Genomic DNA, 25533 nt, shown 5'->3' with positions numbered 1-25533 from the left:
ATTACATCTCAAGTGTGACTTGAATTGTTTTGAGTGTGTGTGTGTGTGTATGTTTTCAGCATGACTTGACATGCTCTGGATTAAAGGGCACTCCTCCCTGGAATGGTAGCTATTTTAGCTTTAATGTTTAAGATACACAGGTTGCTGCTCGTTTTTCCTTTGTGTCGCTCACAGACATAATAGTTATTTATACTAGCATCTAGACCGATATTGTACTTTACACAGAAGGTTAAAGTTCCTATCTAAACAATGATTAAAACTGCAAAACCTGATCTGTGTACATTAAATGACATACTTAGGATTTTTTCCATGCCTTAAAATGGCTTAGACTTAACTCTAGCTTTCCCTTAATGCTATAAGCATATACTATATGATTTTGCAAATTAGTCCCTGCTCCCTCCCTCAGCTGCTCCTTTAGCCTGCCCCTGCTCTCCTGCATTAGCAAGGCTTGCTCACAGTATTGGTTCCCCCTGCTGAAGTGTTTAGCAGGAGGGAAAAACCTAGCGCTTAACTTGTGAAACAAGAAGTCCGTAAAACAGAAAAGGTGATTTTTCAGTCAGCGGAGGGGAAAACACATAAACGAGAACCACTGTTGCTGGGAACGCGAGACAATGGCTAGATGCTCGGTCTAAGCGAAACTTTCTCATTGACTATCAAACAAAGAATTTAGATGGATGAAGACTTGTTGGAAAGCTTTTTGTAGCAAGTCACATCATCAGATGTCCTGTCAGGTAGAGCGTAAACAAGTAATCTGCGACTTGTTGTGACAATAAAACAAGATTATTTCTAAACTCATATTATCTTAGTAAGGACTCATAAATAACTACATATAACATGTTAGGGAAATCTGTTCATGTTTTGTGTGTCTGAAAGAAAAAATATTGGCTAATATTTCAGATCACTATATATCAGTATCAGTCTTAAAATCATATTGGTCAGGCTCTATTCCTGAACGTGAACGTTTGCCTCCATTATTTTCGTGTCTCATGTGTACTGACTGGCGTCCATGTGTACAGAATTCATATTTTCCACTTTTAAAGGCCAAATGGTGGTGGAATGAATCATTTCACCGCTCACACCAGAGACGCAAGTTCGGATCATACACATAACACATTTTCATGATTTGCCCACGCTTAATTTGTGTTATGTTTTAATATGTTGTTATTTAAAAATAATTTCCTGGATAAGTTTGGGCATTCAAACTAAACCTGGTTTGGGGTTAGGATCTAAAACTGTGATGTCAGATTTAGAAAGATATACTTGGGATTAAAAGCTGCCACTTTTTTTTTTAAGATATGGTTTCCTAGTTGCCATGGTGGTGTGTACCTGCTTTGTCTGGTTAAAATAGTGCTGCAGACATGATAATATACTTTATATTAAATTACAAAGTTGTGCCAAATTGGTTTGCCATGACTGTTTCACTTTTTCCTGAGACCGGGCTGGACACTTGGACCCAACCAATTTATCTGTCGGCAGATATTATTGGCAACACATATGTTAGGAATGCCACAAGTACAACAACTAGCATAAATGAGTAAATAAATAACTGCACATAGCAAATGTTAATGAAATCTATTTATGTTTAGTGTGTCTGAAAGGAAAAAAACAATCAGCTGATTTATCAGAATATCGGCTCCCTGGGCGGTCCAACTCTCTGGGGTCTTCATGGATATTTTCAATTCCTCCCTCACACGAGCAGCTGTGCCCACCTGCTTGAAGACTGCCACCATCATTCTGGTCCCCAAGAGCTCCACAGTGACAGGCCTGAAAAACTATCGGCCAGTATCTATCACCCCGATAGTCATAAAGTGCTTTGAGAGACTGGTTATGGCCCACATCAAGGACACCATCGATGTCACTGTGGACCCACACCAATATGCATACCGGAAGGTGGAGGACACCATCTCCTCTGTGGTTCACACTGCCCTCACCCACCTGGAGTGTAAGGACTCCTATGTCCCCATGCTGTTTGTGGACTTCACATCAGCCTTCAACAGCATCGTTCCACAGAACCTGGTGCACAAACTGTTCACACTTGGACTGAGCTCTTCCCTCTGCAACTGGGTCCTGGACTTCCTGATGAACAGGCCGCAGTCTGTGAAGATCCACGACATGTCCTCCTCCCCCATCATCCTCAGCACTGGCTCCCCTCAGGGCTGTGTGCTGAGCCCCCTTCTGTTCACCCTGCTCACGTATGACTGCTCAACAAAACACCCAGGCTGTCATGTTGTGAAGTTTGTGGATGACACAGCAGTGGTCGGATACATCGCTAACAATGATGATGAGTCCGGCTACAGGCAGGAGGTGGAACACCTGGAGGGTTAGTGCAGAGAGAACAATCTCTGCATCAATATGACAAAAACAAAAGAGATGATCGTGGACTTCAGAAGAGTCAGACACCCCCCCATCCATCTGCACACTGGAGGATCTGCAGTGGTCCCCAGGTACAGGTACTTGGGTGTACACCTAAGTAATATGTATATGTATATATTTACTTTATATTATTGTTAGTTATATTTATATTTATTCTTCTTTCACTGAAACTGTCATAACTATTAGATGGGCAACAATGGGACCTGATTTTGTTCCATTGTATGTAAATGTGATGCAGATGACAATAAAGAATCCTTGAATCCTTAAAGTTACAAATATCGACATCAGTATTGGTCTTAAAAGTTCTTAAAAGTCCTATATTGGTTGGGCTTTATTGATCACACAGCAGCAAAATCCAGTAGAAAAATCCTACTAAAGCTGAAAAACCCAACTGCAAAGCCTTTGACCTAACTACATTATCAAATAGTTAATATTAGTGTTGCTAATATTAGATAACACTCAGTCGCCAATGGTGTCTTTAAACTATTGTAGTGAGAACTCAGCGTAGCGGGTGATTTTAAATCTACAATTATCCACACAAGTGATCATTGTGTTACATGTGTTTTCCATGCTAGAGTAGTTTCCCTGCTTTAGCTGGTTAATAATAAGTATTTGAAAAAAAGAGGAAACTATGATGAGAAGAGCTAGGCTTTGTTCTGGGTGGCTGGCGATATCCCTCCCACCCACTCACATCTGACATTAAAAAGAAATTTGTTGGCAGAACTGTTGGTTTTCTGTCAGTCAGCGGAGCGTGCTCACAGGGTGATCTGGTTTTTCACATCAGGAAAACAGCCGCTCTGCTGTGTCAACAATGACAGAAAACTTCCAGGGTGTGGCTGTAACTCACCCCCATGTCCTGTGAAAACACACACTTCACTAGCCAGTAAACTCTCTGACTTTAGCAAGCAGTGCAAGAGAACGAGCTCTCTTATTAGCCTCTGTGTAGACAGCGTGTGTGCACCTTTGCGTAGACACAAACCCTTGTCTTTCTACTCTTAGCTTACAACAATCTGACATGTCTTCCACTTATCTGCTTTACTTTCACCTGATTGATTTTCTCACCCCGTTATTCTTTCCATCTTTAAGCTGTGTGTGTACAACTAGAGGAAGGTGTAGGCATCCTTTGTTTCTGACCCAATCAACCTTACAGACTTTTATATTTAATTACTGCTGAGTAAGTGCAGGGCGCTGAATTATTAACAGGAAACAGGGTTTATTTTTAGCGGACGTGCCTCTGTTCTGACACTCTCCAGTGGTTCACTTCAGATGATGAAACCCTTTTGCAACCCCCAAAACTACCTTCAGAACTTTACTATTAATTTTATAGAAATAAAACTCGTGGGGAAACACTTATTATGGAAGCTGCATTTGCTGCCTCTGGCTGATTGGGTCCTCTATCACACACTCCTTAATTGGTTTGGTTTATACAGTTACAAGCAAATTCATTTTGGTAATATCCCAGCTGACAGGATAGTGCAGTTGTACTCCACACACACACAGAAGACTTTGTTCTTGTCAAAACCGGATGAGCAAATGATTTAAATCCTCCTTTTATTCAGGGTTGACTGATCTGGCACCCACACCTCAGGACCTCAGCCAACACCCCCACCCCCACCACATCCCCCAGGGGCTTTCGACACACCCTTTTAAAGTTATATTTCTGCCCAACAATGCGCCTGTTGTGTCTGTGTGTTTCAATTCTGCGTGGGATATTTGTGAAACTGTTGATGAGTGAGTGCGCTGCACAAAAGCCACACAAAAGAAACCTTCTCTCAGCTGTCACGAGGCCAGCGGGCTTTCCCTCTTTCTGACTGCTCGGCCCGTCTTAACATTTAAGTAAGGGCAGCAAGAACAATGACAGGTTAGGTCTTTCCTGTTCATTAAGAGGTGGGCAAAAAAAAGAGAAAAAGAAGGTGAACTCTGATTCACCCTTGGTCTGCCCCGCATTTTATTCAGCTGCTTCAGATATTCTGTTAGTCTCTTATGTGTCTTGTTAGTTGGAAACACAAAGTGGCCGCTGTCAGATTTTATTGTCCTGCGGGCAGGGCCCCCCCCTCTGATAAGCCCGATAACTTACTACTTGTCTGTCTTTGAAAAGATTGATCTTTTTTCTTCTCCCACTTCCTTTCTCATGCAGAGGCTTCCAGCCAGCATAATAAGCTCCACCTATTTATGCAAGTTTGCAATCTGAGCTTGCAGCGTTTTTTTTTTTTTTCTTCTTCTGGTTTGCTATGCCCTTCCTGACAAATGGCAGTCACATTGCTGGATCATGCGTGTGCATTTCTCTGTGCACTGTGTAATAGCTTAGAGAGACAGGGCAATGGAGAACTAGAGTCTACACATCAATAACAGCACCTTACAACAGAGGTGAGAAGCGCTGGAATATCTTGCCGTCTCTATCGCTAGTCCTGTTTGTCTGCGTCGCCTCGCTGTCTTTATCTCTTCCTCTCATCCTCCCTCCTCCACTGCTCCCTCTGTCTATTCCCCCCCCCCCCCACCCTCTGCTGTCTCAAGAGTGTGTTGGAGCCGGTAGCAGGTACAGCAGGAGCCCATTAGTGCAGAGCCCTGCTCTGATTGGATAAGCTGGAGAAACTGGGAGACTGCCTCTGAATAATTGATGTGCATTGTGCAGACGCTGGACAAGGGAAAAAGACAGATCAGAGAGCAAGGAAGGAGAAAGAAAGAGAAAAGAGAGAGAGGAAAGACAGGAGAGGGCAGAGGAAGTAAGAAAGAGTGAGCAGAGTGAGAGATCTGTGCAGAGAGTGAGAGTGATAAGGCACAGGCAGGAGGCTTGGAAGCAGCAAAAGCTTTGAGAGTTGCCACTGGCCTCTGCAGAAACAGGAGCATTTGTGACACTGGAGTCTTTTCTCTGCGCTATGAAGGGAATGAGATGAGATGTGCAGGGACTTTGCCTGGCTCTGGGTAAGTGCGAGAGAGCATGTGTGCGTGAGTGCTCGCCCTCCACGTGTGTCTCTGCACAGAACTATTTGGCGTATTATGTGAGTGTGTTTATATGCATGGCGGATGATCAGGGGTTACCAGAGGCCAATTGAGCAACTGCTTTTGATCTAAGATGATACAAGTAGAATAAGCAACAATTATTAGTTTCATTCTCTCTTCAAAGTATGTGATTTTAACACATATAATACGGGAATATTAGTTTGTCTTGACATTTGTGCAATTCAGGCTTAATAATATGGGCTTCTAGCTTGTCTTGTGTGCCAGTGTGACTGTAGTGTGTAGCGCTGGTCGCTCACATGAGACAGGATCAGGACAGATCAGCTGACCACAGGTTGACCTACATGCTGTTCTGTCATAGGGGTTACACTGACTGCCTTTTCTTGTGTGCAAGCATACACTCAGCACTGCGTTTCAATTACATTATAAGAGTTATTTTGGGTTAGATTTAGGCTTGTCAGTTTAACATTATAAGCATGCAAATGCCATAATAATAATAATTTCTCTAGATGTCCTTGATGTGCAGAGTAAAGATTGTGGGAGCCTTGGTGGCCGTGCAGCAGCATACATTCAGTAAAATGCTTCCAATTTATGAAGCCCAAGAGAGCAAATGTTCACGTTGGTGTTAAGTGTGTGTGCGTCAGTGTGTCTCTTTTTCAGTCAGGAAAAGATGACCCACTTTTCCATTGTAGATTCTTTTTTTAAGTTGTTGACCTGTGCTTGGAGCCAGAGCCTGTCTGCTTGTCCACTCATTAGGAGAGAAGAAGGGAGAGGAGGGGGTAGAGTGTAGTCATGGAAGGACAATGCAGTTGGATCAGTGCACAGAAAGGCCTGTTTTTTTTTTGTTTGTTTGTTTGTTTGTTTGTTTCAATCTTTCAGTGATGTTGAAAAGTGTTTAATATTTGTTCTATTGTCAGTTGTGCATCTTATAAAGGGTAACAGAATTTGAATGAGCAAAGGGCAGTCAGGCAATAAAAACATCATGAAGCTGCGGGGTTAGTTAATTAGCAAATGGTTCTTGCAAACAATACCGCAGTCTTCCACTGACCGGTGTTGAAAAAATATATATATCATAATACAGCATGACTTCCAGTTAGCGGTAGAAGAGCTGCAGCACTTCCTGTTAGCCCGAGCAGGGTGTAAACCACTGAAACCGTCTGCATCCTCAACCTCGCAGCCACATGCAGCCGCTCTCCCCCTCTGGCCTTCCTCCTTTCTCTCCGACTCCAGCGCTTTGTTTGTATCACTTACTCCACACACTTTAGTGAACTCCAGTGAGTGCACTCTGAGTACTTCCCATCAGGCTGTTTAGTGACTCATTCCTGACATTTGAACTGCATGCGTGTGTGTGGCCTTTGTTTTTGCAATTTGTTTTGCCGTTTTTCTGTGAATCATTGCCATGCCTCACATGTGTCACTCCACTCCACCCACAAGCGAGTGGCCAAGTAAAGCTGCGTTCGATTTATAGCTTGAGAATCAAGGAAGGAATTTCTGGTAGGACAAGCTGATGCCAAGTATTGATAACAGCGAGGAAGGAGCAGCATGGTAGGATTGCAGGAAGTGTTTCAGGAAATAGAGTTCTTGGTAGTGACTTCCCTGTCTAGTCAAGGTGTTCTGACAGCATCTTGTTGTAGCCACTCCTCATAAAATCTCTATTTACTAATTCACATGCAAAAGGGCTAGAGCTGGAATTTCATCACTTTTTAATCATTGTCTTAGATTATGAAAGAGCAGCCGCGGGAACTCTCAGAATTTTTGATTGTATTTTTCACCCTAATGATTTCATTGAAGGAACAACAGTGCGAGATGAAAGACTTATTGTGGAAGTTGAGACAAGTAGCGTGTCTAGTTATAATTAAGCATGTGATATTTGCTCGTTCCCTCCAGTGGTGGCGAGCTGCACGTGGCTGATAAGAGCAGTTCATTCACAGCTTGCTCCCCTCTGATGTTCTTTCGAGCTATGCGAGGTGCTTTACTGTTTAAGCACATCTTCCCAAAGCCAAGAAACCAAATGTGTTTGTTTGCTCACAACACAGACCGCAGATTTCATATTTACTTCAGCTGCTTTTCTGTTCTCGTATGCATTCCTGTGTTTCACTGTGCATTTCATTGTTTACTTTTACACGCCTTTGAGTGCAACTGTGCGTTTGTTTTAATGTGGATTGTGGGTGTGTGATCGTGGAAGGTGATGACCCCAGGCTGGGTAGTTTATGGAGGACGTGCTCTGTCGCATCTGACGCAGATACACAAGTCACGTAATTGTTATACTTCCTGTTATAGCAAACGACCCAAAGCAAGCAGCATTTCAAGATGCAGATTTCCCCATGTTAAACTATTTAAGTTGCATATCCCTGTTAATGAAATACCTCTGGTTTTGGACCTTTGGTTGGATTAAACCAGCGATAATCATTAAAATAATCCCTAGATTAACCAAAAGAGATGCTTTTATTTCATTGAAGGAACATTTTATGGTGAATATGCCTAATATACAATGGATATGAACTTTGCATATTAGTGCTTGCCTTTTGTAGTCTGATATTTTTTATAACCACACACAAAATGAGAGCATCTGATGCATTAGATTGACCCTTCCATTTAAAGCTGGAATAAATATTATGCCAGGAAACATGAGGCTTTGCAGGGAGTCTCAGTCAAGCTTAGCTTGCCTGCAACTGACCCACAATGCATGAAAAATATATAATAAAGAGTGTTTTTTGGTGGCAACATGGAGATCCTCCAGCATTTTCCGCCTTTGCTCAGATCTAGCCATCATACTGCATCATGTTTGGTGTTTATTCTGATTCTTATGACTCTGCCACATTTAAAAATGTGTAATTTGAACCCCACAGAAACCAGCACCTGCAGGAGATGTCAGAGTGATTCAGGTAGAGCTACCCTCCCTTCTGGGCTGCAGCATCTCTTTGGCTTGTGACCCACACACATCCTGGGGAGGAGGGGATCTGCCTACTCCCTCCATCTCCACCTGTCCTCTGTCTAGCATCCTTCCATCCATCCTCTCCCCCCCCTCTGTCCTCATATCTGGTGTTCAGCCAGAGGTTGAGGATGGGAGTCTTCCTGATGAGGAAGTCACATTGCCTTTTTTTTTTTTTTTTTTTTTTTAGTGCAAATTAATAAAACCAATAATCAATCTTTTTGAAAAATCAAACAAAATAAGGCATCTTAAAGCTAGAGTTTAAGATTTGGAATACTGAGATTCGTGTGAACGTTACACTAAAGGTTTGGTTTTGGTTGACTGTGATTTCTGACATGGAGCTTTCTCTCTGCAGGGCATGTTTGAGTTGTTCTGCCTCCAAGCTGTTGAGACTAAAGCCCATTTGATATGCTCTTCTCTTGGAAGAAGTTGGCTTAACAGAGAGGGGGCAGGAAGGGGGGATATCATTGACTGCTTAAATGGCTTCCATTACACTTTGGCAAAAAGCATGACTTTTTTTCACAGGATTTTATATCCCCTCCATATTTGTATTTTGCATAATATTTTGTACCCACACAGCATAAACCTACCTGCCAGTGTTTTACAGACCTCTGCTTTTGATATCTATTATAAATTGCTTCTTTTTTTTTTTTATCATCCCACACATTGTCTCAGAAGGCTTCTTTGTCTAGTGCCGCAGTGTTCATGCTCAGAAAGTGTAATTTTTCATGTAGTCGTTCCTTTTTTTGTGTGTGTTTTGTTATCAACAAAAACTACAGTAGCGCTGCATGCTCAGTGTTACATGTCTCTATCAAAGCGTGCCGCGGCTTGTGACAGAGATTTTTTGGTAATTTTAGGATCAGACTCGATGTGAGCATGTACTGTATGAGGGATGCGCATTCCTGCTGAAGATTAAACTGATTAAATCCTCCACAATTAGGACAATGCTTTTGCTGAATGTGGCTCGAACGTCTGTTTGAGCTTTTGTGCAAACCAACCTTGTTAGCTATTTAACTGAGTTTCTACTTTGCAGTTGCTACTGTCAGTATCATACAAAGAGGAGTATGAACAAGACGTTTTAGCAGCAAGAAATCCCTGTTTCTGCTTTATAAAACTCCTTCAGCGCCATTCGTTGCCCAGCCCTCCTTTGTGCTACCATCCAAACTAATGAGGCTCCAAAAGTCTTATGTAACATCTCCTTTGTAGCAGCTTTCTTGAATGCTAACCCTTAAATATGTATACATGAAAGAGCCAAGCCCTGCAGCTGCTATGTGATACTGTGTCAATGATAGATGTTCCATATCAGTATCATGGTATCACAGTGCAGTCATGGCTGTAACTGCAGTCTTAAGAGGAAACAGGTGCACTTCTCTTGCACTGAATTTCAGTTGCCATGTAAGCATTTTTTTTTTTTATAAAAAGGGAAAGAGGTGACACTCCGGAGCACTCTCATAAAGTCTTTGAAAACTCATCAGCGCTTTCTTTTATTTGTATTTCACAGCATTAGGACATCAGCTAATTCTTTATTTATTCGATTACCACATTTTTGCGGTTTTTATTTTTTTTTTATTTCATTTTGGAAACAAGGTTAACATAATACACTTTTGATGATGCACTTCAGCCGACACTTTCTTTGTGTTCCGCTGCTGAAAATGTTTTTGGATGGCGCCCAAAAAAACGACGTGGTGGTTGACATTATTAAAAAGAGGTGCATGGTATATATTCACTCTGCAGGATACAGGTAACAGTGAAGTGGGGCACAGCATTAAATGATATCTCTGTTTACTGAAAAGTTTACTCAGCTTCTTCTCATTATGGTTCCTTATTGGAGTGATTCCACATTTAAACAACATGGTTGGCCTGTTTTTTTTTTTTTGTTTTTTTTTTGTTTACTTTTATTTATCCCCCCTAATTACACTATATTAAATTTGTTGTGAACTCTGTTCCCCATTCAATGCAAATTTCACCCACTGAAATAGTCACTTAAGTGGGTGGAAGTTTGCTTCACCTCTGCATTTGACATGCACAGACACAGGGCTGCTTTAGTGTGTTCTCTCTTTAAACAATAGCACGCTTAGTACAGTGATTTAGAGCTGCTGCACAGCAGGACTCCTTTGCTGTTGCCTTCAGCATCTTGGCTCAAAGAGTTGAATACCTAGTGTGGATATGTGGCAGAGCACCAGCTTCATATTTCAAAACAGGTCAGGTGTTTATCAACAAAGTGGGGTCGCTGTCTTGCGGCTAACTTAATTATATTGGGGCGCATACATTTAAAGTATTAGCAATCTGTCAGGATTTCTAAGGGAAATGATATGCTCAGTAGCAGAAGGCTTTTACCACACACAGACACACGCAGATGCTTGCACACACACAGCACTGTCAGAGTTCATAGTAATTAGCATTTGGGTTTCCTTGTAAAAAGGACTTGTACACACACTCTGTCATTAGTTAATGGGCCTTGCAGCCTGTTACCAGGGCTTATTCTCCCTCCCTTCTGCTCCCAGAGGGGCTGAGGTGAGGTGAGAATGAGCCAGGCATATAGCATTAAATACAGCTTGAGTGAGGAGGACCCATATGTCCTGGGCATTACTCAATTAAAAGTCCCAGCTTCTAAGAAATGGAGCTGGTTGGAGAGGGTTCCCAAGAAATCAGCTTATGCCCGGCTCTCACTGCAGAGCGGGCTGCTTGTTCAGGAGGAGCCTCCGTTTAAGGCCAATGTCAGAGAATCCACTAAAACCAGTTAGAAAAGTACAGTAGCTTCAGATGAGCCTCAGAGGCTTACATGTCACCGTTGTCTCCAGATATTAGTCACCCAGATCAGCAAGTGTGGTTTTAGTCACGTGTTGCAAAGAATCGCTTCACTCTGTGTCGCCTTTTTGAATGAGTGTGTTTTTTGGGGTTTTTTTTTTTGAATGCCTCAAATTCATTTATTTCAGGACAGGGGTGAAACTCTATTAAATGTCTTCAGAAAGTTGATGATGGAACTCCTTAAAAGCACACCACAGTGTAACTGACAGCTGATCCTGCTGTGCAGGCTTCTGCAGGTAAAAACAGCAGTTCATGAGAAGGTGCCTTCAGGAACACAGTCCTGATAAACCTCATATTACAATACTGCAGCTACGATTTCTATTTTTTTTTTTTTAACTCAACTATAAACTGTCAACATATTGTCATGTAGCACTGACAATGTAGATATTCAGCAAACTAGGGTAATCCCACCATTTAACAGACAGAGTAAATGCAAAGACATTAAAAAAAATCATCCCACTCATAGACTGAAATTTAAAGATGGATGTAGCCGCTGTGAGGTAACCCTTTGGTTGGTGGACGACTGTTGTGAAGCCTCCAGTTTGGCATTCTGCACTGTTGCCATGTGTTTATTGTTTTCTTCTGTTGGAGCCAGAGGTGACCGTATTTGGATTAGATTGTAGAGTTTATTAAAATTGACTGAAAGACACAAACACAGTGCACACAGTTGAGAGGTCTGGGAAGTCCTTTGAGGATTAGCTGGAGAGAGGCTTCGTGGACTGTGTCACGTCCCATCTGACTCCATACTTGTCATGAATGGTGAAATTTATATAGGGATAGGGACCAAAACACTTGTTGTACCAGGATGTAAAAATTCTGCTGTAAAATTGTGCATTTTAGTACATCTTTGAGCTTCAAGTGGCCATTTGTGGAACTGCAGTTTCTGACCAGTACTGTTTCCCAAAGCCTGCCTATCTCAGTGATCTTGCTGCTTGCAGAATTGGCTCATCCTTAAATAAAGTTGCAATAATGTAAATTATACTTGGAGAACAGAAACTTGGCATTCTGTCATGCAGTTACAGCCTCGCATGCCTTTTTACACTGTGGATAGTTTTAATAAGTATTGTGGCCATTAGAAGCTGATAAAAAAAGACAGTAGAAAAAGGCTTTTATAAAGAGCCTTTAAGTAGCTGATCTTTACTTGTCTCAACCAGGCAGCTGTTAGCACCCTCAGAATAAACCGATTTAACTTACAGGGCTTTAGTGTAAATGAAATGGGAATGAATAGAGAGATGGAATAGGAGGTGTAATGAGACAGAGAACTTGTCTTTATATTCTTGTGTTTTTGTTGGCTGGATTGTCTGCGCGCTTGGCATCTGCACCTCATGTTCTCCATTAGTGAAGTCAACAAAACAACTTAATGGATAGTAGTTGAGACAGATGCCATCAGAATACCATTTAAATTTGTATGAGGAATGAGGGCGCGCAAGGTCTGTCAGAAGGGCCGTAAAGAGATAAAGTGAGAGGAGTACGGTAGGGTAGTTGTGGGTGTGTGATGTGTGATGTGTCGGCGGGGGTTTTAACACAGGGGGCTGTGAGGTGAAAACAAGGTCATGTACACTGTGCTAAGCTTGCTAAATATGCACGACGCCCAGAGCAGACCCTCACTCTATTATGAATGACATCTGGCCTTGGCAGCTTGTTGGATTCAGTAGCTCATAACCACGCTGATGTGATAAGTCGGCATTGCTCTCTTTTGTCCTCTGCCTCGCTGTCCCTCTATCTCTTCCTTTCCTCAAAGCAACTCCATCACTCGTGCTTGGAGCTTTAGGTCTAAATGGTGGGTTGCCAGTTGAAGAGACAGTCCCTCTGTGTGGAGGTGGTGATTTAGTGGGGAGATAAGCTCTCTGTAATGGCAGGGTGGAATAATTCCTCTTTAACTAGGAGGCTTGGCTCTCTCCACCCTGCAGAGGAAAATGTTACTGCTCCTCTTCTTTATTTTTCGCTCCTCTCCTTTTCCTGTCTTTGTTGCTTCTTTCACGCCACTTTTTTCTTCTTTTTTTTCTCCGAGCAACTTCAGAAATAATCACTTGTCGTGTCATGTTTTTAATTTACTTTAATTTAGACATGCTGTAAATTTGAATGCAGTATCAATTTTGGTGCCATGGACCATGTAAACCTTAGACTCACTATTTCTCCAGACTAGAAACTTTTTTTTTTTTTTAAATCTACACCTTGATACCCCAAACCTAGTAACAGCACTTTTTAAAAGCTGCTGTATCTGGGTCTCCAAGGCTAAAAATAGCATCTTAAACTACTTAATAAAATGATGAATACGATAACCTTTCTTTTGTTAGGTTGATGTTTGTCAAGGCAACTTTCGACTATCAAGAGGCAGTGTGTTCAAATAACCCATCGATTTAAAAAAAGACAACTTGATTGGCACTGAAAGAAAAAAAAAACAACAAAATCAAATAAAATTGGCATGTTGTTGGCACAAGACAAAAAATATCCCAACTTTTGTCTTCATGAAGGGGGATGAGAAGGCTGTCTGATTAGTCCTTAGAGATATGAGAGGACAACGAGGCGAAGAATAAAGTGGTGCTGATGAATGAAGGAAGTGGAGGACAGTGAAGATATTACTGTTTCTTACTTCCTACGTGGCTCTTATCTGTAACCCCAATCACTCGTTGCTGTCTGCCTCTCACACTCCATTTCAGCGTCTTCCTCACAGTGCTGTAGGTAGATTTCAGTTTATATTTGACTCTGCAGGTTGATATGACGTGTAAGGCAACTGTTGTGAAATTACACAGAGCGATAGTTAATGGAAGTGTTGCGTTAGGCTGCCCCCTGGAGGCTTTAGCAATAACATCAGACTGCACTGTTAGACACCTGTCAGGGGAATTTCTGTTTATTGAAAGCAAACTTTTAAACTGTGTTTTAAGTGGAGTTCTGTATGATCACGTGCAACTGCAGAGCCATACACATGCATTTAAAGAAACACGAGTACCCAGTGCAGACCAGTGTTCATGCAGGGAATCAGGAACCTGAGCGGAGACTAACACGCGCACGCGTCACTGTGTTCTCCTTTCAGCCCTGCTGTCGTCGTGGTGCGAGGAGCTGGGTCGCCTCCTCCTGCTGCGTCACCAGAAGAACAGGCAGAACGAACCGCAGGGAAAAGTCCCCATGCAGCCTAGCATGAACAGCATGAAGCCCGGCCTCACTCACAGGTGAGACACGTCCCCGGCAGATGAATAAAGTCTGCAGGTGACTCGCAGTAAACCTGTGTTTTCAGTTAAGTTCAAGGTTAACGTTTTGCCAAGTTTCCTTCCCAGTGGAGTGTGGGGGTGGGGATGGGGGGACTGCATCTGAATAAGTGATGCATAAGCCATCAGAGTAAGTTAATAAAGAAATTAAGGTTCACATCTGGAATTCAGTGCTCATGTGATACACATGAGGGTTTCCATTGTTTGGAGAAAAGCCAGAAAAACCTGTGAGTGGAAGTGAAGTGATCTGGGGTGGAAGCGCAAACCAAAAGGGAAGAGAGATGTGAAGTCATGTTTTTAGAGAACAGCTTGTGCTCAGGACTCTCTCAAAAAAAAAAGAAGGAAAAAAGCCTGCAGTTATCCAAGAGTCTTGTTTGCCTGTGCTGAGGATCTTGGGATAACGTGTATTTATGAGGAAATATTGAACATGTCGTCCATTCTGAGAGCTAACCTCTTAGGCAAAACAAACTGCCTTCCAAAAGCAGCAGCTCCCTCCCACTCTGCTGGCCACTTGCCTCTCTCCTCAAGATGATTTAGTTTGTTTATTATATTTGACAGAATCTCATATTTTACACTGGTATTTGTTTCAAATCTGAATGCTAAACATTCCAGATGCTTGCTACCTATCCCTATCCAAAGAATTCCATTTTTACTGGTGCATGCAGGCAAGCAGCTCCTTATCAGCTCATTGGAAATTTTGACTCGTCTCACTTGTGCAGTCATTAGCAGATTTCCTGGCTCGAAATATGATGTGAAACTGAATGCCAGACATTTAAATTGAATGAGCATCTTTGGCTTGAGAAACCCCTGAGTTATTCACAACTTTAAGTGACATCAGGCACATGTTTATGTTTTGATCTGTTTTTCAGTGATGGCTCCTTTCCCTATGACTCTGTCCCCTGGCAACAAAACGCTAACCAGCCCCCTGGGTCATTGTCTGTGGTTACAACAGTGTGGGGTGTTACCAACACATCACAGAGTCAGGTATGTCCATGCGTGGAAAAACACCTGCTCTGTAATTACATGAACTCAGCAAACAGTTCTTTCATAAGGCAGTTTATCAGCTTTATTCTACAAACCTAGCAGATATTTTCACTTCCTGTTCAATGCTTTGTTAAATATAGGTGCTGGGTAACCCAATGGCAAACAACAATAACCCAATGAATCCTGGGGGTAACCCAATGTCGTCGGGCATGTCTGGCAATGCAGCAGGGCTTAATTCACCCCAGTTCAATGCTCAGCAGCAGCAGTTCCCAAATAAAGGAGGTTCCAGCCAATCATACATGCAGCAGAGCATGTACAGCAGGCCTGGCTACCCTGCTGGTCCTGGAGGATACAGTGGGAGGTAAGAAACAAGATCTCAGTCTTCTTTTTTATTCTTTACACACAGTCAAGGAGCTCCGTTTTAACAAAGTGGTTAAAACATAAATCATGTGTTCATCAGTTACTCTGGAGGCCCAAATGCACCGCCAGGAGGTATGGGAATGGCCTCCCACACACGTCCTCCTGGTGACTTCACCCAGCCAGCTGCTGCTGCTGCTGCTGCTGCTGTCGCTGCTGCTGCTGCTACCGCGACAGCCACGGCAACAGCCACTGTAGCAGCTCTGCAGGAAACCCAGAATAAAGACATAAACCAGTATGGACAGGTATCGTACACGCCGGCTATAACAAAAACAGTTACAAGAAGCTGTCAGGTAACTACCTGCTGCAAACCAGGCAAAATTTAACACTTAATCTTTCTGGTTTTTCCCAGATGTGTCCGTCGTTCCAAATGGGCCATGCTCCAGCCTACAATAGCCAGTTTATGAATCAGCCAGGCCCACGAGGTCCACCTGGGGGAATGAATCCATCCAGCATGGGATCTGCCATGAACAACCCTAATATGAGTGGGCCACCAATGGGTATGAACCAGGCTCGAACCCCAGGCATGACGCCATTTGGAGCTCACAGCCAGAGGATGCCTCAGCAAGGGTATCCCGGTGGACCTCGACAGGGCATGCCCATGCAGGGGATGAAGAGGCCATATCCTGGGGAGGTGAGTGGAAATGTCAGATAAAAAATATCCTTCTTGTAGCACCTGAAACATATATATAATGTCTTTTTTTTCTTCAAAATTTCTTCTTGAAGGGAAGCTATGGAGGTCAGCAGTATGGGCCAAACAGTCAGTTCCAACAGCAGGGGCAGTATCCCACATCAAATGCCTCCAGACCGCTGCCCTCTCCTAACTACCCCAGCCAGAGGATGTCCGGGCAGCAGGGCCAAGGACAGTACCCACCTGGCATGCCCATGAGCCAGTACTATAAGGTTTGTTAGTCCACTTCATTTATACATGCTCAGGGTTGGAAGGGGGATGGAGGCCATCATATATTTTGCAAAAGGCCAGGACATATGAACCTTTGTCACAGAACCTTTAGTGTATCCCTGAACGATTGGAAATATTATCAAATTTTTGCTTTGTCTTATACAGCAAGAGCCCTTCAATGGTCAGGGCACCAACTTTTCCGGAGGTGGATACTCTTACGGCCAAGGCAGCGGGGTATGTTTTTCCTTCTTATCCGCAGGAAAAAGTGCAATTTCTGTCATAGCAGGTGAAGACATTTGTGCCAGATTTGAGGCTTTCGTGTATGTGAAATGAGTTTAACAGGTGTTTTCATTATTGCACTTCCCTGGCTTTTGCAGCCCCCCAGGCCCGGTAACTACCCACACTCCCCGGTCCCTGGAAACCCTACACCTCCTATGACCCCAGGAAGTAGTATTCCTCCGTATCTGTCGCCAAACCAGGATGTGAAGCCCCCATTTCCAGCCGACATGAAACCAAATATGACAGCGCTTCCGCCCCCTCCAAGTGAGTCCCCAGCAGGTCTGAAACAAGTGGTTCACATGACTCATTTGTCTGTTTTTGTCCTTTTTACTCTTTTATTTCACCCTGTGACATTTACAGTCTGAGATTAAAAGCGGTCCTCTCCTGTTTTCCCCTTCTCCCAGCTAACCCCAATGAGGAGCTGCGGCTGACATTCCCAGTCAGGGATGGAGTGGTGCTGGAACCGTTCCGTTTGGAGCACAACCTGGCTGTCAGCAACCACGTCTTCCACCTTCGACCCTCCGTCCATCAGACCCTCATGTGGAGGTAGGACATTGCAGTTTAGTGCAGTGCGTGTAAAGCAATCACTTCTTTATGAGCTAAACACAAACATCTCTGAAAATCACTTCTGTCGTTAATAAAACCCCTTATTTCTTTGTATTTGGCTTCCAGGAGCCAGACTTTAGTCATTGTTTCTTGTCTTTACCAGATAGCTTAATGGTGAGGAAAGCAGGGAGAAAGAGTAGGGGATGAAACGCAGCAAAGGACCTCAGGTCGGAGTGAAACCTGGGCCGCTGCATTCAGTCTTGTGTCATATGCTCACCCCATGAGTTAAATTGGCACCCATATTTTTTTTAAGAGCAATAGTTCTCCAGGCTTTCTGAAGGTCTTTTGAAGTTTCTTTTTGGAGGTTGGCTGCTTTTTTTTTTCATTCATTTTCAATCCAGTCCTTGTACCTGACCATATTCAGAGCAATGATTTTGTTTGTTTGTTAAGCACGCAACACTGAGCTATGAATCATCCAGGCATAAAAAAGGCTCCTAACTCAAGGGATGAACCCGTTTTGTGCCTACCGATAACAGACAACTTAGCAGAGAACCAATTTTAAATTGTATCTTTAGGCACTTTGTTACCAGGAGCCTGTCACAAAAACACATTATTTGCTCCCCTCTCTTTAGGCGAATCTATGAAAAATGCCAAAGATCACACAGTTTGACAGGAATAAAATAGTATTTTTGCGCTAACAAGGTGATTCCCCAAAGAGCTATTAGCTGAAAACTTGGCATATCTCTGCATGATGTGTGATGTGCCCTTAAAAAATTTATGGAAACTGGACAAGTGGAAGGCAGAAGAAGAAGTGGGAGACGTTTAAAAAAAAAAAAAAAAAAAAAAAAAAAAAGGAAAAATCTAGAAAAGACCCCACACACAAGCTGAGAGATTCATCTGGTGGTCATACCAAATATTGACTTTAAAGCTTGTTAGAACTGTGTAAACTAATTTTGCCTTATATACAGTACAGCTCCCAGAAACACAGACTCTGCCCACACCCAAACAGATTGCAGCTAACCATTGTTTCTTTGGTCCTGTCAACCTCGCAGGTCTGACCTCGAGCTGCAGTTTAAATGCTACCATCACGAAGACAGGCAAATGAACACCAACTGGCCTGCTTCCGTCCAGGTCAGTGTCAACGCTACGCCTCTCACCATCGAGAGGGGAGACAACAAAACCTCCCACAAACCCCTGCACCTGAAGCACGTTTGCCAACCTGGAAGGAACACCATTCAAATTACGGTCACCGCGTGCTGTTGTGTGAGTAGCTGCATCAGTATGTAGCTAAGTCATTCATTAGAAGGATACACTGGAATGATTTACACACACACACACACATGGGATTTAACTTTAAATTGTGCAGCGAAGAAATGAAATTCAGCTGTCTGTACTAATTCTGGTCTTGTTCATTTTGTTTATGTTGCTTTGCAGTCCCACCTGTTTGTGCTTCAGCTGGTCCACAGGCCATCTGTGCGTTCTGTCCTCCAGGGGCTCCTGAAGAAGAGACTCCTTCCCGCAGAACACTGCATCACCAAGAGTACGACTCCTTTGCGTAGTTAATATGCATAAATACATCTCAATTAAGCGAGCTCAACCCTGTTTCTCTTTATAGTTCCTTAAGCTCACGTATGACTGTTCACAAAGTTCCCTCTGCGACACTCTTTTCAGTTAAGAGGAACTTCAGCAGCGTGGCAGCCTCGGCAGGCAACACTACTCTTAACGGGGAAGACGGCGTGGAACAGACGGCCATTAAAGTGTCTTTGAAATGTCCCATCACGTTCCGACGCATCCAGCTACCTGCACGAGGGCACGACTGCAAACATGTTCAGGTTTGTACGCATTTTTATTGTTAAATGAAAACGTGTGCCTCATGTTGCAGTTAATGGAAGAATATTATCCTAATGAGCGTTTGTAATGTTGCTCCTCACAGTGCTTTGATCTGGAGTCCTATTTGCAGCTCAACTGTGAGAGGGGGACATGGAGGTGTCCTGTGTGCAAGTAAGCAGAAGGCCTTTATGGCTTGTGTAAAAATGTGTGAAGGGAATCCATCAAGTAGCTTATGGTTTGTTTGGTTTGTCTTTGCCCCGTTTTTTTTTTTTTTTTAGTAAAACGGCATTATTAGAAGGTCTGGAAGTGGATCAGTACATGTGGGGAATCCTCAATGCCATCCAAAAGTAAGTTCACTCTCTTTAGCCTGTTTAGTACACCCATAAATTCAAATTATTTTGAAGTGAAGCCAACACAATCTACTTTCTCTCCCAATAGCTCAGAGTTTGAGGAGGTAACTATAGACCCCACGTGTAGCTGGCGACCTGTCCCCATTAAGTCTGAGTTACACATCAAAGAAGACCCAGACGCACCGCTGGCCAAGCGCTTTAAAACCATGAGTCCGAGTCAGATGACCATGCCTAATGTAATGGAAATGATCGCCCAGCTAGGACCTGGGCCAGGACCTGGTCCAAGCCCATACCCAACGCATCCCGGTCAACATGTCAGTGGCAACGGGGGAGAATACGCTGGAACAGGTAATGAAAAGCAGCCAGCATCCTACTGTGTAGAAAAATAACAGGAGAGTCATCTCATTTGTTGGAAGAATGAGCTGCTGTGCATTTTACAGCAGGGTCTATTGATGTGTCTCTAGTGCATTAAACAAAGAAACAGCCCGAAGGAGAGTTTTATGCTGAAACTATTTTAAAAATGTTCCTGCTCTGATAAAAGTTTCACATCAGTAAAGAAAAAAGAAAAAAAGCAGAATGGGTATATCCTGTTATATAACTACTCTGAAAAGGTGCTTTTTTTTTTTTTTTTTGCAACAGCAAGGATTCATCAAACAAGCGAGCAGGACCAAACTGCAGTTAGCCCTTCAAAACACGTCTTTCATCTTTTGTCCTTGTAGGCAACAGCTACCACAGCCATGGGAATTTTGACTTCCCTCACGGGAACCCCACCGGCAGTGGAGGAGGCGGAGGGGGTCCCCCTATGAATGATTTCATCCATGGACCTCAGCTATCCCATCCCCCAGAAGGACCTGGTGGTCTCCTCCCGCAGGATAAGCCCCTCAGCCACAGCATGAATGATCCAGTAAGTACATTTAACTTGAGCTGCTTGCTTTTCTGGGCCATTTTGTCTATACAGTTTATGGGAATCCAGTTGTACTTTATGCCTTTTTTTTTTTTACGTGATGCTAAGTTAGTCCAGTTTGGTACTTAGTCTGAGGAAGAAAATCTGTGCCATACTGAAAACCTGTATTTCTTATTTGACCAAGGTGCAGCCTGTGCCTCTAGCCAGCATGTGTGCTCAGTCATGCTCACATGCTCATGCCACCGTATAATGTTGCAGCTGTACATGTCTGCTGATCGCAGCTTCCATTTAGAAAGCCTGTTCCATATTATTCATGCTGGAACTCACCCCCCCCCCCCCCCCCCCCCCCCCCCCCCCCCCCCTCCCTTCCCTTAACACTCTCTCCTTCCCTCTCTGTATCTCTCGCTTTATCCTCCTTTTTTCCCCCACTCTCCTTCACTGTCGCTCTTTGTTTGCCTCTCGCACTTGCAGATGTCCCATTCCGATCAGTCCCATAACTCCATGCAGCAGCAGAGCTTGCATGTGTCTCCCCACCCCGGCAGCCAAACAGGGCCGCCTTTACATCACAGTGGCCAGTCAGGGCAGCCCTTGCATCACAGTGGCCAATCATCGCACCCGCCTCGCCAGTCTCAGCCTCCGCCACAGCCTCAGCATCCCGGGCAGAACAGTCACCCCCACAGCGATCTGAACTTTAACCCCTCCTCAGATGGGCAGATGGGTCAGGGAGCCCAGGATATGCCTGAACCCTCCCTGGATGTAAGTGTGTCTGCTTTGGGTGCCATAAGCTACCTGTTAACAGCTAACGTTGTCTGCCGCAGCTGCTCTCATCTCTATGCTGTGTTTTCTGTTAACATTTGACTGTCAGTGGTAGCTGTTTATGTGCACACCAGCATCCACAAACACTTCATTTGAAGCCATTAGTAAAGGTAAATGTGTCTTCAGGGTATTTAGCCTTGAAAATCATGTTTTGTTTTCTTTTTTTTCTGCCTTTCATGCACAGTTGCTTCCAGAACTCGCGAATCCAGAAGAGTTACTCTCATACCTGGACCCTCCCGACCTTCCCGCCAACAGCAACGACGACCTCCTCTCCCTTTTCGAGAACAACTAGTACTTCACCTCCCCCACAAACCCTCATTCACCCGCAGGAGTCGTGATGTGTCGGACCGCTCCGTCCACAGATGCCTCGCGAACCTCCTGTTAACACTTCGAAACAGCTTTCTATGCTTATGCACGTCCACATAAACAGAGAATGTGGAGCATAGGAGCACAGCTGAAAAAAAAAGCACCTGTTTGGGAACTCCGAGGGAGAGAGCAGGAAAGCCTCTCATCCCCCCGCACTCCCTTCTTTTGCTTGTGCAAAGATTCAACACACCAGTTCTGCCACCTCTGACTCAAAACACACCATTTACAGCCATGTTGGTGGGCACTAAAGTGATTTTATATATACATATATATATATGTGTGTGTGTGTGTGTGTGTAGTATATATATATATATTGTGTGTGTGTGTGTGTATATATATATATATATATATATATATATATATAATACACACACACACATATACATATATATAAAACATTTTTGACTTTTTCAACTGAAAAACTGTGCAGCTATAATCATTATATGTAATCAACACAGAGGAGACTGGAGCCATTGTGGGTTCTATGAAACGTGTTGTAGCTTTGTTGTTTATATAAATATCTATAATTTTCCTTGTTAAGAAAAGACGAGTTGGAGGCAAATACATCGTCCTGTAAGAGTGTTTTTATCCTTGAAATGTGTTCTTCCAAATCTTTGGCATATGCCACGCCCTTTAACCCCCCCCCAGACTTCCTATTGTGTGTGTGTGTGTGTGTGTGTGAGTGAGTGAGACGCAGTTAAATAACTGGAACTCAGCAGAATCAGTGCACTGAGAGAACGAGCTAAAACGTCCTTGAGCATCAGCAAAGGAGGCGAGTGCACGTTGTGCAATGCGGTGTGTGCGTGCGTGCGTGTTTACGCATCCTCTTTTGTTTGCCTGCGAGCGTACGTGAAAGACAGCGGGGGGGGGGTTGAGACATAGGAAGGAGGAGGGGGGAGAAATAAAGACAACAAGAAAAAAAGCAGTGTAGTTTAAGAGCTGTCTCAGTACCTGTGTATTTATTGTGATGTTTCAATCCTTCTCATCAAATTCAGCAACATTTGGATCACAAGTGCATGTGTGCCAACGGCTCCTGTTGTCTTTGTCCAGCCTAGATGTGCTTGATCAAATCATTATCGTTCTAGTCTTTATATTTATTATTTTATTTTAAATTCATCGTTTTTTGTCAGTGTCCTTGTTTGTGTTTTTCTTCGCCCCCCCCCCCCCCCCCCCCCCCCCCCCCCCCCCCCCCACCCCACTCGTTGAAGTTAATCAGTCGCCACAGCTGTCCTGTGCTTTTTGTAAGGGGTTGGGTCTGGATATTGCTGTATGTTGGTGTAACAGCAGGATTTCAGCATCCTACAGACAGCCACAGAAGTTTTTAAATCACTGTATTTTATATTAAAAAAAAAAACAAAAAAAAAACAAATATACACACACACACACATACAAAAGATATCTGTATGACTGTACTGATCTTCCCTTTTTGTTGTTTTATTGCTGTTTTGGGAAAAAAAACATCCTGCATGACCCAACAGTGTTTCCAGAGCTGTTGTATATACCCTTTGTGAATACATTGTGACTGTACAGTACTGTACCTACCTAACTATTACTGGCATCTACATGGTACTGCGTGTCTGTCAGCGACAACTCACACACATAAATACACACAGTCCCTGTTAAACAGTCCGATATTGTAAGGAATTTATTTAAATGCACTCTCACTGGCTTTGTATTAAGTACCTGTGTATTGTGTACAGTTTTTCCATTACTCTGTGACTATAAATCAGCGAGAAGAAATATTAAAGTTTGTTAATGCAGCTCAGAGGTCCAAATTTCTCCAAAATGTATTTGTTCAATATTATTGGAACCCCCGTCCTCTTTTATTTAAGGTGAGAATGTATGGAACAATGTGAGGTCTGATAATGAGCTTTTCATATCCATTGATTTGTGTGTTTCCATCACTTTGTATTGTTTTACACTTTTAAGTTATTTTTGTCCTGTGTTTTTATGAGAGGTATAATTTGGTTTACATCATTTTATGCAGTACAGACAATGAATCTGAAATAAACTGTATGTCACCGGATAAAAGCCCCCCCCCCCCCCCCGAATTAGGCTTTATAATCCCTTTCAAGAACCACGTTTGGCTTTACCGGTCTTCAAATAACCTGCATATAACACAGCTGATGAGTCAAATGTTGTTTGTGTTTGTTTATATGTTTGTTGAAGACAATGCACTGCCGCATTGGGATGTTTTATTTCCCTACACAGTGTGTAATTATGACTGTAACCTTTCACAAAATTGAGTAACTTTAGCGACACAGTTTGTACTGTCTGATTGCAGACATTGGAAATTGAGTTGAGGATTGAAAGGAGAACACGACTAATATTGTAAAATGAAATTCGGGAAAGACCCCAGTAAGGATTGGGGACGGGGTTCGGGGATATAAGGGATATATGTACATAATGTAAATGACAAATAGAGACGCGTTAACAGAAATGTATTCATTTCCTCCAGTGGGAGTGTGCATAGTGTATTTAGAATTTGTAAAGCTTGCATCTTCCTGTCCAGACATTGAATCGGGAAAATGAGTCTGTGTTTATGTCTGTGCAGACCTCTCTAACCATGCCTGTTCATTTATGTAAGATACTTTATGTACCCCTTGACGAGGGGGTCGAGAAAAGAAGAAGACATTTTTTCCTCTTGTGTAATATGAAACTTCTGCGTATTTCATTATTACCTGTGTACTTTATAAAGGTGCTACAAAAATTATTACGACCTTTTGAGGTATAATTGGGACTCGGAGGCATCGGGCTTTGAGCGGCTCCTGAGGGTTGTTTCCAAAAATTTACAGTTTGTAAAACATTTTGTCAAATTTATAATTTTTATGCAATTTGGCAAACGTATGCTATAAAGGTACAATCTGAAGTGATTGGCACAAGTGGCAGTTGTCTGTTTGGTTTTTGTACATTCTATGTACAATCATTTCATATTCTAAACTGGTCAGAAGAACATTGTGATTTTTAGTCTTGCAAATCTGTATGTAGTTAGATGATGTGACATCCTAATATTTATCTAATAAATATGTATTCAGATGAAACACAATTAAAGGCCTCTCCATCTTTTGGTGTGGAAAAACTGCAACCGACATGTCCAGCATATTCCACAGAACAAGAAAAAGAAATCAGGCCACAAAGTCAAACTCATTCATTGCTGACGGCTCCACTGACACACATCTACAGGCTGGTTTAGCCTGCCTACAGTTGCTGTGCGCTGCAGGCAGCTTTGCAACCCACATTCACCTCAACTCCTACTTTGTCTTATTCAATCAGCGTCATATCAGCCGTCATTGCCTGCTCTCCTGTCAGGGTATGATGATGCTGTTCTATACAGAGTGCATATGTGCAATTTATAAAATATGTGCAGCCACAGGGAAAAGCACACCCTATGATTCATTAGCTTGCAGAACCACATTTAGCAGCAATAACTTGAAGTAATCATTTTCTGTATGACTTTCTCTGTGTCTTACATCATGGAGTTTTTTTCTGTTTCTTAAGGACATGGCGTTCAGACACTGCTCATCTGCTGTGGATAGTTTAGGTATGCCACTTCCTCTTTTGTCCTCCACTTGTCCGGCCTCCACAATTTTTTTTAAGGACACACTGCACAGTGCCGAGCTTTCAGCAAATGAATGAATGCAGACGTTTTAAAATAATTTGGCACAAATAAAAATCAACAATTAGAGACTGAATACACGCTCAGTGAATAAAAATGTTGAAATGTAAGTTAAATTACTGAGATTAAAAAAAAAAAAAAAGAAAAAGAGCCGGAGTAGATCGATTTCCTCCCACTCGGGGTCGCTGTTTGTTTCCCCCGGCGCGCGGCTCCGCCCCATCCGCGTGACGTCACACGTAAACACGAG

The 25533-nt window shown here is 43.0% G+C and overlaps 1 protein-coding gene across 4 annotated transcripts in view; it reads left to right on the top strand.

Moving 5' to 3' along the window:
- The window catches only part of zmiz1a (zinc finger, MIZ-type containing 1a), a 105658-nt gene extending 83697 nt beyond the window's left edge, over positions 1-21961 (top strand). The window contains exons 7-25 of one of the 4 annotated variants that reach the window (XM_030747845.1): positions 8181-8216; positions 14106-14241; positions 15147-15261; positions 15402-15622; positions 15722-15923; positions 16031-16312; positions 16405-16581; positions 16745-16813; positions 16957-17122; positions 17263-17404; positions 18457-18667; positions 18839-18944; positions 19076-19236; positions 19338-19405; positions 19513-19581; positions 19673-19932; positions 20304-20488; positions 20960-21244; positions 21489-21961. In XM_030747845.1, the coding sequence (XP_030603705.1) occupies positions 8181-8216; positions 14106-14241; positions 15147-15261; positions 15402-15622; positions 15722-15923; positions 16031-16312; positions 16405-16581; positions 16745-16813; positions 16957-17122; positions 17263-17404; positions 18457-18667; positions 18839-18944; positions 19076-19236; positions 19338-19405; positions 19513-19581; positions 19673-19932; positions 20304-20488; positions 20960-21244; positions 21489-21596 (2999 nt within the window). In that variant the 3' untranslated portion in view covers positions 21597-21961. Of the gene's footprint in view, positions 1-5016; positions 5296-8180; positions 8217-14105; positions 14242-15146; positions 15262-15401; positions 15623-15721; positions 15924-16030; positions 16313-16404; positions 16582-16744; positions 16814-16956; positions 17138-17262; positions 17405-18456; positions 18668-18838; positions 18945-19075; positions 19237-19337; positions 19406-19512; positions 19582-19672; positions 19933-20303; positions 20489-20959; positions 21245-21488 lie in introns of those variants that run through there. The other 3 variants (XM_030747848.1, XM_030747846.1, XM_030747847.1) reach the window with 3 other exon arrangements.
- The last annotated feature ends 3572 nt before the right edge of the window (positions 21962-25533 follow it).

Source organism: Archocentrus centrarchus, chromosome 15 (assembly GCF_007364275.1).
Source record: "Archocentrus centrarchus isolate MPI-CPG fArcCen1 chromosome 15, fArcCen1, whole genome shotgun sequence".
NCBI lineage: Eukaryota > Metazoa > Chordata > Actinopteri > Cichliformes > Cichlidae > Archocentrus > Archocentrus centrarchus.
The sequence above is the reverse complement of the archived record's forward strand: the minus strand, read 5'-3'. Positions and strand labels throughout refer to the sequence as shown.